Source organism: Corapipo altera, unplaced genomic scaffold, assembly GCF_003945725.1.
Source record: "Corapipo altera isolate COAL_440 unplaced genomic scaffold, ASM394572v1 2, whole genome shotgun sequence".
Classification (NCBI taxonomy): Eukaryota; Metazoa; Chordata; class Aves; order Passeriformes; family Pipridae; genus Corapipo; species Corapipo altera.
The window spans coordinates 325668-343426 of NW_020884890.1; the positions used below are offsets into that span (position 1 = coordinate 325668).

Here is a 17759-nt window from a genome sequence, read left to right on the forward strand (position 1 = left end):
TCTCTTTCTAACAAGGCTTAGGAAATCTGACTGGGGGAGTGAAGAGATCCTTAATGCAAAGAAGGCATCAGGAACTTGGCCTGCTTTACTTATTTATTTATTTTTAAATTTTAATTATTATTTATTGTATTTTTTCCTAGTGTTAATTTAAGTGGATTTTGAATTACAAGCCTTATGAACTACTTAAACTATGCTGATAAAAAATCTATTTCCATCCATTCTCTTTGTTTCCTCTCTACCCTACAATGTACTTTACTATTAACTTCTGATTATTCTGAATATTACTGCTTTCCTTGTAGCAGCACTCACCTACTCTGCACTAACACAGACCTATAGGTATCCTTGCTTTGGGTCTTTTTATAAGACTTTCAATTTGAAACTTGGTGTTGTTTGCCTGAATTGCTTTTTGACAAGCCAGAAAGCAATTCTATCTGAGCTGTGCCGAGGAGGGAGAGCTGCAGGGTGACCTTGCTCTTGCTTCTTTCAAGCCATAACTTCCAGGAACACTCCTGAGATCAGTCCAGCCTTATCTATATTTCACATTTCATTGTCTGAATTCCTTAAAAGTCACACAGACCTAATTTTTTTGTTCAGGAGCACACAGGATGATGGTATATAGCAAGAGAAATTGAGATTTTTCTACACTGAAGTTCTTGGCTATGCTCCCAGACTAGGATGGTAGTGACGGAAGGATGGCTCTTTGTTTGATAGACATTAATTTTTTGGTCATGAGCTGTCTCCCGAGTTTCAACTCTGAAGTAACTGTGTATATAACTGGTACCCCTGCTCTCATTCCTTACAGAGAGTCCTGGAAGCACTGACCTGTTAAGCAGGGTGATCTCTTGCACACAACACAACCCCGCTGGCAATCCCGTGCAGGACAGCTTGCTCATCTCCTGCTGAGTATGTCCTGCAAATAACTGGGCTGCAACCTTTGTTTATAAACACCTGAATGCTGTTTAATGGGGGCAACAGTGATTGTCACAAAAGCTAATGGGGGTTGCCTTGTCACAGTGAGAATGGCAGGAAGATATGTGAATTGTGGCATCACAGCAAGAGCAGACTTCATCTGTTCCCCTCCGAAACAAAAAAGTCTGACCTTGCCTGCCCAAGGCTGAAGAAAACAGTCTGCTGGGAAAGAAGCACATATCTGCTCCCCACACTTATTCACTACTCTTGCAAAAGAAGTAGTGGCTTTACCTCTCTTATCAAGAGGCAGCTGGAGCCAGGTAATCCCCTGCAGAACTGGGAGAGCAGCAGTCCTTAATTCCTTCTGCACGTGAGCCACACCTTGGCTTGCCATGGAAACGTGTAACACAGCAGAACTGCTGCTATCTGACAGGGCAATACTTCTCCTACCCCTGGGGGACACAGTTGCCCAAGTGAGAAAGTTGTGTGTCCTGGCAACTTGCTGTCCTCCTCCTCCTCTGCTTGCTCACAACTTCTCATACATGCCTTTTCGTAGCTTCTAGTTACTCCACTGAATCACAATTCTGTTTTCCTACCCCTTTTCAAAGACCTCTCCCACCAAAACTTGCCCCAATATGAGGTCAGTCTTCTGGCCACAAAGGATACAGAACTGGTCCCTTCTTTGCTTAGGAAAGGGTTTTTTATTGTTGATATTTCTTAGCACAGAAGAACAACAGAGACCAGGAACTCATTATGCTGACCAAAACTCAACAGATTTACTTGCTTGGGATGTTGTTTTTTGCTGTGGGAATACTATTTGCTCAAGAACAGCACTGGTTTGCCTTTTGGCTTCCTCAATACCTATTTCCATGCCATAGCCTCAGGCTGTATCTTCGGCTGTGCAGTGGGCCAGGGCCACTAACACTGACTTGATGTCCTAAGCTCCCAAAGATTTTATAAAGACCCTAATGATAGTAGCTGTCCACCTCAGAGAAGGGGAAGAGGATCTTTATTCTATTGCATGTCAGCTGGTGAAGTCAGATCTCATAAATAAGTATTAAGCTCTCTTGCAATCACTCTGTCCCCTGGACTCGCCGACACATACAAGAAGCATGCAAATAGTTTGACTCATTCTTCATTGAGTACACAGACTTACCCAATAGTCAATCACCCTCCTGTTACTGTCTAGACTTGTCAAAATGAGGCCTAGTTATGAGACACATGACAGCATCTGCAGAAGTGACACCTCATGTCAAACTTTGTGTCCGTGTCATGCAAGAAAGGCTCAAGCTGTTTACAAGCCTCCAAGATAGATCAGTGTGCTGGGATCCAAAGCCCTCTCTGTCTCGAGGGCATGCTGGGCATTTCTCTCAAACAGCACAGAAGATGGGGACAGAGAGCATCATAAGCTGGCATGAGATCCCTCCCACTGAGGCCACTGCTAGAGCTCTTGCCTGGTGTCAGACTCAGCTGTGGGACAATGTGAATGCTTCCAGCTAAGCAGAAGATGTACAGGAGGTCCTGAGGCCCCACTCACATGTCTGTTTTTTAGAGCTGGATGTCAGGAGTCAATATGTTCATCCTTCTGTTTGCCAATTAAGCAAGTCACATTGTTCTCCAGCTTTGAATGCTTTGATGTCAACCCATCTCCATGATGTAGTCCTATATAGGGCTGCATGTCCTATTCATACTGGGGGCAGTCAGCTGCAGCCCTCCCTTGTTCATGTGCCCCACTGCACAGCTCCCCCATAGTCACTTCTTCAGAGGGTTCCCTAGGAATAAAGGCATGAAGGTCACTGAATTTAGGCAAAGCGATCTTGGTAGCAAATCTCGGTTGGTCTCAGAGGCTTTTGAACAGTTTGAGCCTCAAATGTGCCTCAATATTTGCTCAGTTGGTCTCTGCTTAGCCTCCATTTCCCCTGCACCTGGTTCAATACCCCCACTGACAGATCTTGGGGTGGAGCTGCCATGGGAAGCTTGATTTTCTGAACCTGGCCCTTCTGCCTGCTGTCAGGGAGGACCAACCTCACCAACAGCTGGAAGAAGTGCATCTACAGTGCCTGGCTGGGACCCACTAAGTGTGATGGAGATGGTCTTCCTCATCTCCACCTCTAAGATCTACTGGGCAGTTTCCTGGATCCCTGACTTTGCCAAGCTCTGTGCCAATGCACAATATGTTAGTTTGATTTTCTCCTGTCTTGTAGTTATCTAACCTCCTGCATGGGGCTGGAAAGGCCTGAGGGTGCTGGTGCATGCCCACCCTGTTTCTGAGCACACTTGAACACATTTATGAATGATTTTTTGTAATTACTGGATATATTGATGGAAGGAAGAAACTATTGGTTCTGATGGATTTTTAAAAGGTATTTATAAGAAAACAGTAATATTTTTAAAGTTTCCCATTTTGTGAGTCAGCAAAGGATAACAGTATGCAAGCACCTAAAATGTCCTCTTTAAAACCAAAAAAAGGTAGATCACTCCAATTCCCACAGAAATTTAACAAGTGTAGCTTGCAAGATTTATCTGCTGATTTAAGAACCCAACAATAAATACATTGCAACTTTGTAAGATTAAGTATTGTCAGTACCCTGCAGGGATTGAAGAACAGAGATGATTACAATAAACTCCCTCTCTTTCCTATTCCTATATCTGCACCCAATAATAATTATGCAAGAAATTAGCAGTATTTCTAGAGCAGCTCTGATGTTAACTGCCTGTTTTCAAAAGTATTTTGTGTCACTGTGTAGATTACAAAATTGCTATTATGCAACCAAAAAGACAAGATCCTTTGAGACTGTGTTTTGCCATCGGAGCTCAGGAGGACATCACCCCCCTCACAGGGGTTTGGAGTAGGACTGCCGGAGTCCAGAGGCGAGAGACACGGGCAGAGGGCTGCTGGAGTATTTGTCTTTACTAACCCTTCCGACCTTACAATCAGGCCTTTTGAAAGTGGATTTTAAAACAACTTATTTCAGAAAGCCTTGAGGATAGTAAATTGAGAGGAAAAACATTATCCACGGCCAAGGTACCTAAAGAGCGTTCCATACATTTTGTTGTGTTACTTTCCTGACAGTGTTAAGTTTTCACAATTGAGAAGGAACTGTGAGCGCGGTGCGCAAGCTCCCGCTCAGTGTTCGCGGGCGCCTCAGGTAAGTATCGGTATGTCCCAAAGTCGGTAAAATGAGTGTCCCAAACCGCTCCCCGGCACTCCCAGTCATTGCGGACCGTGTGACACGGCCGGTCCCGCAGCAGACGCCGCGGCGATGGCAGAGAGCCCGGCCGCTGCCGGGAGCGCCCCGGGACCCCCGAGCCTCCGGGGCATAGCGGCACCGTGCGGAGCCCCCGCTGCCGGGCAGTGCTGTACGCTTCCAGCCGGGGAAGCTCCGTGCCGGAGCGTCTTTTTCCTTGGCAGAAAGTTGTGTGGGCGCTCGCCGCCGGGTGCCTGGGGCGAGGCGGCGCCGGGGCGGGAGCGGGGCGGTGTGCGAGCGGCGGGCCGGGTCCGGGCCCGGGGCGGGGCAGGGCGGCAGGGCCCGGCCCCGCTGATGTCAGCCGGGACGGGGGAGGAGGGGAGGGGGAGCGGGAGCGGCCGCCTGTGTTCCGGGTCAGGCGCGGGAATGCGCGGCGGCCGCCGGCAGCGCTGCGCTCGGCGCCCCGCGATGCCCCTGCAGGGAGGGCAGCGGCCCGCCGAGAGGCACTAGGGGGGCGCCCCCGGTCCCGCCCCGCTCCGGCTCCCGCCCATTGTTCTCCCGGGGTCGCCGCTCTCGCCCGGAGCCGCTTCCCGCCGCCGGCGGCGGCGCGCTGGATGCGGGTTGCGGCCGCGGGCTCGGCGGGACCCGCGCTGCGCGGCGGCGGAGCGGACGGCACCTCCCGCGGCCGGCGGCGAGGAGGGGGCGGCGGAGAGCGGCGGCGCCCGCCCCGCGGTCCCCGGCGGCGGGGCGATGTTCCACTGCATCCCCCTGTGGCGGTGCAACCGCCATGTGGAGTCCATCGACAAGCGCCACTGCTCGCTGGCCGCCGTGCCCGAGGAGATCTACCGCTACAGCCGCAGCCTGGAGGAGCTCCTGCTGGACGCCAACCAGCTCCGCGAGCTGCCCAAGGTGAGCGGGAACGGGAGCGGGGGTGCGGCCCCGGCCCCGCCGCCGCCCCGGGCGGGGTCCAGGTGAGCCGCCCCGGCAGGTGCCCACCGGGCTCCCGGTGCAGCGCCCCGGGAGGAGGCGGCGCCGCGCCCGCACCGGGGCTGCGGTGTGGGGCTCCCGGAGCCGTCGGTCTGTGGTGGCAACCCTAGGAGTTAAAGGAAGAGCCGGAGTTTCGCACTAGCATTTTGCGTTTCCCTGCTTCCGCGGTAAACGAGCTTTCACGAGCAAAACCTGAAGACCCGCGTCTTGCAGGAGGATAGGTCCTGTTTGAGGGCAGGGGGTTAATGCCCGAGTCACAGGACATGAGTATATGTTGTGATTAACGTTCACGTCATCGGAATTACGAGACCTTGGAGGGTATTCAACCCTCCCCTTTTTCCCTTTTCGATAAATACTGTCTGCTCTGTACATGGGAAAACCAAAACCCTCCAACAAGTAACAGCGTTCCCGTTTCTGCCTTCTTCTGCCGGAAACGTCGTCATGCAAAACACGGGAGACATATAAACCTTTTCTGTGTCTCGGTGTAAGTCCCGCACAGTTGTCAGTGTTTTGCTTCTCGCTTGAAAGATGTAGCCTGATTTTTGTGCATAATGTTTTATTGGTAGTATTGTCAAAGATGAATTCACTTTAAATTCAACACGGTTTTGAGACATCGAGGTGGTACCTTTTGCTGTGACTCTCCAGGTGGCATTTGCTGGTTTTGCTAGAGCGATTCCAGTGAGACACTGTTCCACTCCACAGATGCAGGGAGGCATGTTCTACTTCTGACTTGATGAACCATGGGCTTTTTTCCATGTTTCCTCTTTAAACTTTGGACACTTCAGAACCCTTTGTGAGCTATGGTTGGTAGAGTTTGACACTAAAGGGGAAGTGTTACCTGGCAGCTGCACGTTAAAAATGCGTGGACTCTTAATAACTTGGAATACAAGAAACTGAACTCACTAGTCAGAAAAATTTTCAAAAGCACCTTTGTTTCCACCTGAATCAAAGTTTCTCTGTTCATACACAGATTTAAACAGTCTTACTTTTTCCTTTTTGAAATTCAGTGCACTAACTAAACTTTTTTTCACTCTATGTAGTAAGAGTAATCAGGGTGGATAGGTTTTCCTATAGGCAGTAGTAAAGATGTTCAGTTTAACTGACATATTAAATTTGGCTTTTTCTTTTGAAAAACCTAGGCACAAGTTTTCATCGTGTTGTGACTGAGCTCTTTATCCTTCTGAAGTAGAGCAAAACTGGTTTACATAGCCTGTGTGTGGGTGCTATTTTTACTTCCAGCAGTTTTTACTGGCTTTGTGCACAGACTAGACTCAGGAGTCTCTTTGTACTAGACTTTTCTTCTTAGTGTTGGCTTTCAGGCTTGTTGTCTTATTGCAGGGGTGTTGAATGTGCTTGTGACCGAAATCCAACTGAAACCTATGGCTCTCTGAATTTTTATTTTTTTTTTTTTAAGTAATAAATCCACCACCAACTGGTTGCTGTGTACAAATGTAAATGATGATGTCTGTTCATTGTGTTATATGGTATAAATTTCTGTAAATAGAGTGCAACGATCTGTTGTTTCTCCTCTCTTCCTTGAACTGTAATACATGCAATAGCCTTTCTTTTGTCCTGTGGTGGTTAAAAAGACCACTTCTTCCCATTACTTACCTGTGACTGCATATTAAGTCCTGTACATGTAAGAAATAGCTGAGGGGGTTAAAAAAAACTAAAACCAACCTAGGCTTCTTGGCACTGAGGTGGAATCAAGCAAAAAATGAAGTTAGAAGTTTGGTTTATCTTTTTTTTTTTTTTTTTTTAAATGTCCATAGATCATGTTACAGAAATGCCTAAATATACTCTAGGAATATGTTTGTGGGTTTCTAGCTGGACTAGGAAGAACCCGATGAAATACAACAACAGAGACATACTTGTAGTATCTGCCTTAAGTACTTTGTGCCTTGTCAGCAATGCAGGGAGACATTTTTATTATGCACGAACCTATGAACTTTCCTTGTCAGTTCCTTATTAATGATTTCTGATAAATGGAGTGCCATCATCTCAGGTAAGTGTTGATGCTGCAGAATGTTCAGATACAAAAATACGACTACAATCCTGGATGTGAAGCTAATCTGTTGAAAGTGGAAACTGATGGGAAAAGCCCTGTTCAACTTTTCTACCAGCAAATAGTTCTAAAAGTTCTGCTATAGGAGTCTGGTTCAGGAGAATAATGGAAGATCTCTCAGTGGAAGATAAGCTACAAGGGTATACTGTTCATTCCCCTTATCTTAAAAGGGTAGTGCCAATACAAAGTACAGATACAGAATTGGAAATAAGTGCAAAAAGCTGGGATAGACCATACCTGTGGTAGACAAAATACAAGAGAAATCAGTAGGGTGTGTAATTAACAAACTGTTAGATCAGCGTAGATCTTAGTGGTTGTTACACCCTTAATTTAGTGTAATTCATTATATTAGTCTGACCTTACCTCCATTAAGTTTCTTCCCTGTGTGCATAAAGGCATTAACACAAAATCAAGCAGTGTTTGGGGTCAGTTGAGGCCTAAGCAAGTCAGGCCCTAAGCAGGTGTAACTCACTGGCTGGTTAGTTCGGTGTTCTCCTGTACTTGAGGAAGTCCTGAAGTTCACAGTGATCTGTGCTGATTCCTGGTGAGTCATCTGCGGGCTGTGCTGATGCCATAATATAATCCCTTAAAACTGATAAGGTGTTCGTGTCACTGAGGTGGTTGTGATCCTCCTAAGGGAAATTGCTGCTGTAAAGCCTCACCTTGGAATAGTGAAGAGCCCTGTAGACTCTGTGACTTGCAGCAGAAGTTACCACAGTTGGATGGAGGAGGAAACTCCCAACTCTGCTGCTCAGCTCTTTGTTCTGCACATGGGTAGTTCAGACCTCATTTTCCCAGTGTGGACAGTTGTGGTCTGAAAGGTCTATTACAGCAGGCATGATGAGGTCTTGTAATGCTTCTCTGAAATCAAGCAGATGTTGCTGAGTTCTTTTACCAGCTTTGCCATGGCTACAAAGTTAGAGACAGTAATGATGGCTTTATCTCTAGACATCCGCTTTCCTTCCACTTGCACTTTTTTTTTTTTCATCCCTTCAAATGTAAAGCTTTCTGAGGGAGATAAATATGAGCAAGTGGCATGGTGAAAGATATGGACTTCCTGTGTTACACTCAACTTGATGAGGCATCTTGTGTTAGATGCACATGCTTCCCTTCTTTTCCCTGTTTCTCCCTGCTCCTGTTTCTGTCAAGTAGCCATAAAAGGTGTTCTTTGATTGGTTTAATCCAATACACCAGTAAAAGAATACACTTTAATACACCCTAAAATCTCCATTTTGAGGTACAGAAGTAGTCTTTGTTAGCATACTTTAAACCTCTCTTATTCAGAGGCCTTAAACAGAGCATGGCATATGTTAGGGTGTTACTGAAAAAAACCTGACAGAACAAGCACACATAAAAATCCCCTCAAAAGACAAAACTTAGAGAATTGCTGTAGCATCTTTACGAGAAATGACCAGCAGAAAGACCCAGCACTGTTGTTGCATTGCACGTTATGGGAGTAGTTGGAAGTATCCTAAAGAGAAACAAGAAATACACTTGAATTATTTTGAAGGAATTACTTTGTTGGTTTTATTTTTGTTCTGTTGGCTGACCCAAATGTATAGTAGAATTCTTCACCTTTTTCTGAGGGGAGAGGGGTAGGAAGGGTCCATCTGGAAGGCACCTGAAACGTTTGAGAAGCAGAGGGAGATCGATCTCTTTGCCCCCGTTGTTTCCACTCCTTCCCATGTTTGCTTCCTTGTACATTAATGCTTATGTGGACTAGGAGAAGAATTCAATTTCTGTGACCTCCTTTTTCCTACAAATACCTTTTTTATCTAAGCTATACTTGTCAGCTTGTAAGGAATACAAGCTAATAATTTATATTTGTACAGTAACTTACAAATTTTTTGTATCATTTTGCTACTGCAGAGGGATTCTTTTGGTTTCCCATGTCAATAAACTGATTCTTTTTCAAGGTCTCTTTAATGACTCTGTTGGATCCCTGGGTCCCTTTTTCGCTCCCTTTCCCAGTTATGTGATGGAAAACTTGTGCTTATGACAGCACAAGTTGCTGTCAGTGACCTTTTACTGTTGTTACCACCGGTGTCTCAGACTCCTTGCCCTGTGTGTTCATACTTTCCCATCCTCTCCTGTCCTCGATGTTCCAGCATCTTCCTTACTTCCTCCAGCCTAAACAGCTCTGTCTGCCTTCTGTTTCTGACATTTCACTTTCTCTCCTGTCCCTTCTGTGCTGGATTCTTGACTGCCCTTGCAAACATTTCTTTTTTAGTACCCTGGTCTTTCCCTTTCCCTTCTGCTGCCTCCCAGGTTCCCTTCTCTGCTCTTGCCCTTCCTGCAGGATAAGCCAACCTGGTGGGATGTGCTGGAGGAGCAGGCTGTGTACTGTTAAACTACTGGTGGTTTTCCACAATACTGAGGTCTCTCTTAGCCTTTCTTGGCAGATGTGGCTGCTTTCCCACAGAACAGCAGTTTCTAGCTGTCAGCATGCTTCTCACCACTTCTGCTTTACAAGACAAATTAAAGAGCTGCACCCTTTGGTCTCAAAAGGATGGGCTATGTATGGAGTTGGTGGTAGAGTGTGGCTCTTAACTTGCTTAAATAATTCCTTTTCCTGTATTGGATCCTAAGTGTCTTCTGTTGAATATTTAGTGTATCCGATTTCATTGGAAAAAAACATAGTAAGTGGTCTCCAGTGTGCATAGAGCAACTTAAAAATGTAGTTTGTGGTTTTTTTTTTTTCTAAACTTGTAGCATTTTTATTTTCCTTAGGAGTGAAAACTTGAAGACTTTTTCAACATGAGCTCTAATGTGTAGTATATAATTTACTACATGTCAAAAACTATTCTTCACTGGAGAGTAGGCTTTCTGGCAAATTGCTTTGATAGAAGAAAATAACACATTCTGCATGATGTGTTTCAATAGCTTCTCTAATGAAAAGCATCAGATAAAAATAAAATGCTTTCAGTTCTATAGATCAGTCTGTAGTTGATGAAAGTCTGTAGTTGTTTTCTGCTTGCGTACTTTGGAATTTAAGGGCAAATACATCCTGTCAACTTAATTTCTCTGTGCCTGGAATTTGCAGTACAATGCTGAATCTCTGCATGTTTTTTTCCACTGATAAAAAGAAAAAAATATCTTATGAACCTTTGAATGCAGTATTATGTTTTGGTCTTTGTATTAAATCACTGGTATTCTTTGCATTGGTGGGTGGTAGAAATAGCTTATAACTCTTGTTTTGCTCCTGTTATGTCTTGCTGCTGCTCAGTTGTTTAACTTAAAGGATAATGACCACTTTCCCATGAGACTTTTTACAGATGCTGTTTCTGGAAAACTCCAATGGCAAAAAAAAAAATAAATTTGTATGCACGTAGTTTAGCTTAAGAGTCTGCTGAACTCTTTTTTTAATTTGGGGAATGATTTTTATGTAGTGTTTGTAAACCTAATCTAATGCAGCTCTGAATCATTTAGTTTCTCTGTTTGAGCTTACAGAGTCTATCTTTCATCTGTAATTTCTCTTGTTGGTGCTACATTCTAAAGCTTTCCTGTAGAGTTATTTGATGTGATTGATGCGAGACCCCTTCCCTGACAAACCTGGTCAAATCCTGGCCTCTTCCTGTGCCCCACTTTCTTTCTGAGAGGTGCTGATGGTCTCCTGCTGCTTGGCATTCAGCACTGTCTGTATCTATTATGTGTGGTTTTGAAATCCAGGGTGCTGTTAACCTTAGCAAAATAATGTGAAAGCTCCTTAAGAAGTCCCTTTATTCTTCCCATACCACACCTCTTTCTCAGGAAAAAAATCTCCAAATTTTGGCATGAATTTCACTGTTCTACCATAGTTTCTCCCATTATGCAACCATAAGCCTGAAAGACACTTGTTTGGTCAGTGGCCAGGAATCTGCTGTGGAAAGAGATGATGATTTACTATATCTCTCTTTAAATTTGTGCTTATGACTTCTTAAGTTGTAAATATCTTTTTTCAGGTGTATATATCTCCTTGGGTTCGGAGAGATGTGGTGGGATATCTCACGTGGTTGGAGTGCTGCAACAGATGAACACAGGCTCTTTAAGAAGGACAGGCCAGGAAAGCAAGGATGGGGAGTTGCGCTTCGTATGAGAGAGCAGCAGGGATGTGTGAAGTTTTGCTTTGGGATGGGCCAACTGAGAGCAGATTGGGATTAGTTGGTGACATTGTTTTGGATATCTGCTGTAGACTACTTGATCAGGATGAAGTAGTAGATGATGCCTTCTTCAGATAACTGGAAGAAGCCTTATGTTTGCAGGCCCAGGTCATCACGTGTCTTGAACCACTGTGACAGCTGGAAGGGCAACACAACAGGACATAAGCAATTCAGGAGGTTTTTGGAGTGCATTGATGCCTTCCTAAACCAGGTGCTCAAGGACACCTGGTGGTGTCAGTGGACAGAGGACAGAGATGCTCTGTTAGACTGTATACTTACAAATAAGAAAGGGCAGGTTGAGATGTGAAGGGTTGCAGTAGCTGTGGTGACCTTGGTCACCTTGGCTGTAGTGACCGTGAGATGGTGGAGTTTAGGGTCCAGAGAGGAGGGAACAGGGCAATAAGCAGCATCACAACACTGGACTTCAGAAAACAAACTTTGTTATGTTTAGGATTCTGCTTGGAAGAGGTTGGTAAGAAAGACGTTTATGCTGCCACTCAGGGACATTTTTTTAAGGGATGTACTGTTGTAGTAAACCCGTAGCATCCCCTTCTCTGTGTGGTGTACACAGATGAGACAAGGTTTGTGGGCAGAGATTATATATAAGTAGCTCTAAAATAAATTTGATTTTCTAATTATATCAGTTGGTCTAAAAAAAGACACTACCTCCTGCCAACAGCATTATGTACTGAAAAAATGCATGCTAGAAATTCATTAGTGAGATTAAATGTGGGCTTTGGTTGTGTTGTTTGTTTTTTTTTTTTTCCTCCAAATGGCAAATGCATTTGACTGAAATGAATCCATATTTTGTTGTAGCAGATGTTTTCTGGCCTCTCTTAAAGGCAGAGGTAGTCCTTCCCACCACTGTACTGGAACAGCTATGACATTGAGTGCGCTTTAACCTTTGTTGCTTCTGCTTAATTGACATAAAAGAGAAAGTAAGTCCTTACCTGCCAGGAAACAGTATGAGGCAACCTGCTCGATGCATCGCTCAGTAGTGCAGCATTTTGATTCAGTGCTGCACTGTATTGGTTTTCGATGGCTAGTGGATAGTCCCCTATTTGTTTTTTAAAATGGATGGTAACAACTCAGACTAGGACCTGCAATTGGCCCATCCTTTTCAGTAGTTCAGAAAATGGCAGGTGCTTTGAAAATAGGATGCCAGAAACATAGCGAGTAGGTGTAGAATGCCAGCTTCAGTGAGGCATTGGTTATACTTCTTACTCTGTTTCCTCTAGATCTTTCCCCCATAGCCCTTCTTGCTTGACTGATGCTTTTTTGGGCTTTAAAGCATCCGTCGGTGGGGAAGACAGCAGTCACAGCATCTGGTTCTGTTTAGCATATGTGCCCATGATCTTTAATTAATGCTTCCTCTTATTTTGAAATCTGGTAATTTTATTCATGTTTTGTATGGACTCCTGCTGGAATGTCCGCCTCCATTATGTTTTTCATTAATATTCATAATGACAAAGTTGATACTAGAATGCTGCAAGACCAAAGTACAGCTTGAATATATTCTACAGACATGGCTGGGCAAGTGAAACAGAATTTCACCATGCTATGTGTCTGTAACAGTTCTGGATTTGCCCATGATGTATGTGAAGACAATTAGAGACCTCAGCTGCGTGGAGCAGTTGTTCTATTTGCCAGCTTGCCACTGAGCAGGCGGGCAGAGGTCAGTGTGCTGTTGTCCATTACCAGCTGCTGCTGCATCTCCTCATGGCTGGAGAGGAAATCCATTAGCTACTTCTTTGATGCAGCAGAGTCATCAGTTGGATGATGACTGCTGTGCTGCACTGTGAGAAATCACTCAGAAATCATTTCAGTATCTCGTGTAGTACTTTATTTGAAAATTAAAGTATTTTTGGCCCAAAGGATCATGTGGGGTCTGTATTTGTGAAACCCTGTTGCTCTTGCCAGCTGTCCTTGCTCAGAGGTGAAAGTGGGTGGAGTGACTTGAGGGATCCTGGTGTTGCTAGCAGGCTTTGTGGGAGATGCCAAGCTGATAATGGCCATGCTAGGCTTCACTTGAGTCTGCTGAGAGCTCCTTTCACACTTTATGAATTCCAAGGTAGGACTCGGCTTCTGCAGCATTTCATTGTGCATCTGGTTCGAATGCGCTTCTAGAGGAAGGTGTCTGTTTTCTGTGCTCTTGCCAGGTTTCCTCGTTGCTCCCACCTGTGCTACTGGCAGGAGTCTCAGGGATGGATTTTAAGACAATGATGTACAGGATTGCATCCTAGAAAGAGTTCTTTTGCTTACAAGTTAGTTGTGGATTTCAACTGCGGGTGCCTTGAGGCTTGAGTGGAATGCAGGGTTCATTGCAGCTCACTGAGTACGTAAGCGTGGCTATGGCTCTTGTCAGCTCCAGACTGGTGTGTCCACTGGCTGACCAGAGTAGAAGTGATGTTTAAAATCCCACCAGTTGGTTAGTGTAGGGCATTGAGTGTCCTACCCTCTTGGAATCCTTAGCACTGAGTGACCCGTATTGATGGTCTTCCGAAGACCATTCTATCAATGACTTCTACAGAAATGGGGTGAGGAGGAATGAGGAAAAGCTCTCCCTTCCCTCTCTGCCTTTGCCCTTCAGACAAACAGGGAGAATGTGCATGTATGCTTGTGCCAGGGCCTGGTTATTAAACCCATCCCAAGGAAGCAGAATGCTTGAATTCAGTGCTGCTGCTTCATTACGGGATTTAGTCCTCCTTCTCCTCATAGTGTCCTGACCATCAAGCAGCAAGTTCGCCAAAAGAGAGGTTGGGCTTCCCCTGTTCTCACTGAAGCTGTGCAATGGTGCAGGCAAAACACTAACTTCTAGGGACCCTTTGCAGAAGCAGCAATTTGATTATGTTAAGCAAAGCAGTGAAAAAGAGATAAAAACATCAAATCCGTGAAATAACCTTGCAACATGGTTGACAGTGCTCTCTACCTCCCCAGCAAAGTCTCCAGTCCCTTGCAAGGTTATTTCACGGATTTGATGCTTTTCGCGGATTTGATGCTTTATCTCTTGTTCACTGCTTTGCTTACCATAATCAAATTGCTGCTTCTGCTTGTGTTTGCCTGAAGAGGCAGTATAAAAAGCGTGGGGGAAGGATTGACTGTAATTCCCCTTATCCGATGATTGAAGGAGGACACCTGATGATTGGAAGTGAACAAATAAAGTGAAGGGTGTCACCATTAATTTTTGTTTACAACGTAGGAGAAGAAAATGGAGCCTGAAGTAAGATTTGAAACAGAAATGCAATTGGGAGTTAAACTATGTTTAAATTACTGTGTCACTTCTTAATTCTAAAGCACAGATAACCTTTAGTTGGTCAGTTGTAGGTTTGGAAAATGGGTGAAATAAATATAGATATATTTAAGAATGAGAACCTATTAATATACTGTGTCTTGATAGCTTACTTAATTCCTTTTTGAATATAATACTGTAATTGCCTGACGAAACCTTAAAAGCTGAGGCAACATGCATATGTGGAAAATCCATATTGGTGTCTAAGGCAAACTTGACATAAGAGCAAGTGCTTACAAATTTTTAATCTAGTCAGCAACAGCTCAAGTACATGCAAAAAACCCCTCTCATTCTATCCTGTGTGAATGTAACCATGAAACAAGTTCATTTGAAGTTTTCTTCCTCTTTTCCATCTTGTTCTGATTTTTGCTCTCATGCTGACCCATCATGAAAATTAGGGAGTGGATTTCATAAGGGTTCTAATTTTAATTCTCTTTGCTGATAGTAGTAGCCTTCTTATGGAAATGTTTTGCTTAACACAGTAAACATTTACTTATGCTACCTGTGCCAAATGAACTTGGAGTGTGACATGTTTCTAGCACTGGAAGGGCTCTAGCAGGGAGATACTGCTCCTCCCCTTTAACAGCGTTAGCTGCAAATAGGTCTTCGTGCCCTCCTGTGTGTTTTACTTCAACTGCCTTTTGTCATCATCTATTTCCATTTATGATTTTTATTATTCCCATCTGGTAAGGTGCTGAAGCACTCAGGGAAGATTCTCAGACATGAATGTTTTTTGTTGCAGGAGCGAACCATTGAAAGAAACAGAGAGATACATTGTTTTGGCCACTTTTACAGGACAGAGTATTTATCAATCCTAGTTTGGCTTAATTCTCTTCACTTTTTTTTCTAGAATTGAGTGTCAGTTGTAGTGGTATTCTTAAAAAAAAAGGTATAAAAAATGAGGACTGTGGGATCACACTGTCTGTTTATACTTTTCAGTGAGTCATGCACTTATCTCTTACTTTTTTTAATTCCGTTGGCTGACATCGACCCAATTTTGTCAGAATGAAGTGTTTTTAAAACTGTGTCTGGGTGAGAGAGACTTGGTTAATTTTCCAGTGAGAGAAGGGATCTGTTCAAGATGTATGTTCTTAGAAAATGGAAAGCTCTATAAATTCTTTGATAGCAGGAAAAGCTTCAATTGAGGGTTGGAAATTGTCACTAAACAGCAGTTAGAAGAAGTTGTAGGCTTCTTCAGTGCTTATGCTCATGGAATTATTTGTCTCATTGAAACACTATTAATTAGGCTGGCTAAACTAAGCAGCATTAAAAGTGTTGCCGAGATACTTGTTGAGATGTTGGGTCTGCAATCAAAACCTGCTATTAGAGCATGCTGGGTAGATGTGCTGCTCTGGCCAATAACCCCATTGGACCTTGGATCATGTTAGAGCTTTGCAGATAGAGGCAGAACTGTGTCGGATACATTAAATTAGGAACGTGTTTCTGGGGGGTATATATTTAAGAAAGTGCAGATATTTATGCACACACAGGTATCAATGTTTACCTTTGTTGAACTCTATTCAATAAGCTTTTAATTCTCTTTGTTCTCTGTGGTCTTTTTGAAAGGTAGAACATATATGGCTGAAAGGAGGTGCTTGCTTCGCCAGCAGTGCTTCAGAGCACTAATAATGTGCTTTAGATAAAGGAAGACTAGTTACTGAAATGCAAGTAGGATGCACTAAACATGCAAGAGTGATTGAGTCCTGTAGTTTATAGGAAAAAAACAAAGGAGGAATTCAAAGAAATGCCATTTGTGTAACTGCAGTTTCTGATTTTATCTAAGAAATGGTGTAATTCATTAGAAATTGTTATGCAAACTGGAAATTAAACTCCCAGTTAATTTTTCTTTTAAATAGTTAAACAGGAATGCCTTTTTAAATATTGTGTAATATTGCTTGTTGCAAATGTGCTCTGCACATTTAATGAATATATACAGCATTGACACATGGTGCTGTCAGGGCCCTCAAACCTTCCTGGAGATGTCTAGCTCTTAATAGGCTTTTGATGACGGTTCTGTCTTTTAACCGTGTTCCTTCTGTTTTTACTCACTTGCCATTGAATATCTCTGGCAGGGACAACTGTTGCTTAGGAGAAGATTTGTAGTAGAACATCAATATTTATAACTGTCATATAGTTTAGCAGCTACACACTGGATTGAGGAACACATTTTGGCAAGTATTTATTTTGGAGTGTTAGAACAGATTTGGATGTCTTCTGTGGGGTGTACTCCTGCTATGTTTTCACAAAAGTGTCTTTAAGTGCTTTTTTAAGCTTCTGATGGATTCTTGGTTTAGTCATATTGATAAATATTTATCAAAAGGGCTACATTTGTTTAAAGATAAGAATGGTAATGATATGAAAGCGCAATGATATGAGGGCAATGAAGGATTAAAAAGCATTTGTGGCTATTTTAATTGGAATATATGTTGTTTTGGGAACTAAAAACATAGAATTGTAGACGTTTTTTATATCTTCCTCTTACAGTTTCAGCTGTGTTATCAAACACTTTTAATGGGGGGGTGGAGTGCCATTCTGACTCAAAAATGCCTTTGAAATGTCATATTCAGGTCTGGTGCATCTTTTGTTGCTGAGTGTTTATAAACTTTCTAAAGCTCTATCCTTTTTATCCCCTAAAAGGAACCCATGTTTTTGAGGGAAAACACATTAGTTTCAGTTGTGTTTTATTTTTCTGTGACAGGGAACCACAGTGTATATTGAAAGATTGGTGCTGAAGTGCAAAATACACTTAAAAACCTGATTTATGAACTTGACCACAAGACACTCAAGCTAAGATTGAAAACCTGCATTATAATACCTTCATGACACTCTGCTTTTACCTTGTGTCCTAGTAAGGTGCCTGTCTTACTGCCCCTTTTTCTGTCAGTCTGAGTTACAACTGAGTGACATTTAGATCACACACTCCAGCACTTATATAAAATAAAAGCTAAAAAAAGGTGCTAATTTCCAAGAAGGGATTGTAGGTGATTAAATGCAAGCAGATAGCCCAAAATCACTGGTATCTTCCAGTTACCCTGCATGGCAAAATCTTTGGGACACAGGCGTGCACACGTGCCACGAGTGGGTGAGATGCACAGGTTCTGACTGCTGGGTAAAAATCCCTGTGCACTCCAGGGGGCACAAAACTCACTCAAAATTTGAGGAGTCTGTTCAGTTTTGTTCAA

At 43.5% G+C, this 17759-nt stretch overlaps 1 protein-coding gene across 1 annotated transcript in view; it reads left to right on the plus strand.

Annotated features, from left to right (window-relative positions):
• Window positions 1-4813: 4813 nt before the first annotated feature.
• Window positions 4814-17759, plus strand: part of LRRC1 (leucine rich repeat containing 1) — a 65019-nt gene continuing 52073 nt past the window's right edge. Inside the window, exon 1 of the mRNA XM_027645037.1 lies at window positions 4814-5006. Coding sequence (XP_027500838.1) covers window positions 4848-5006 — 159 coding nt within the window. The 5' untranslated portion in view covers window positions 4814-4847. The remainder of the gene's footprint in view (window positions 5007-17759) is intronic.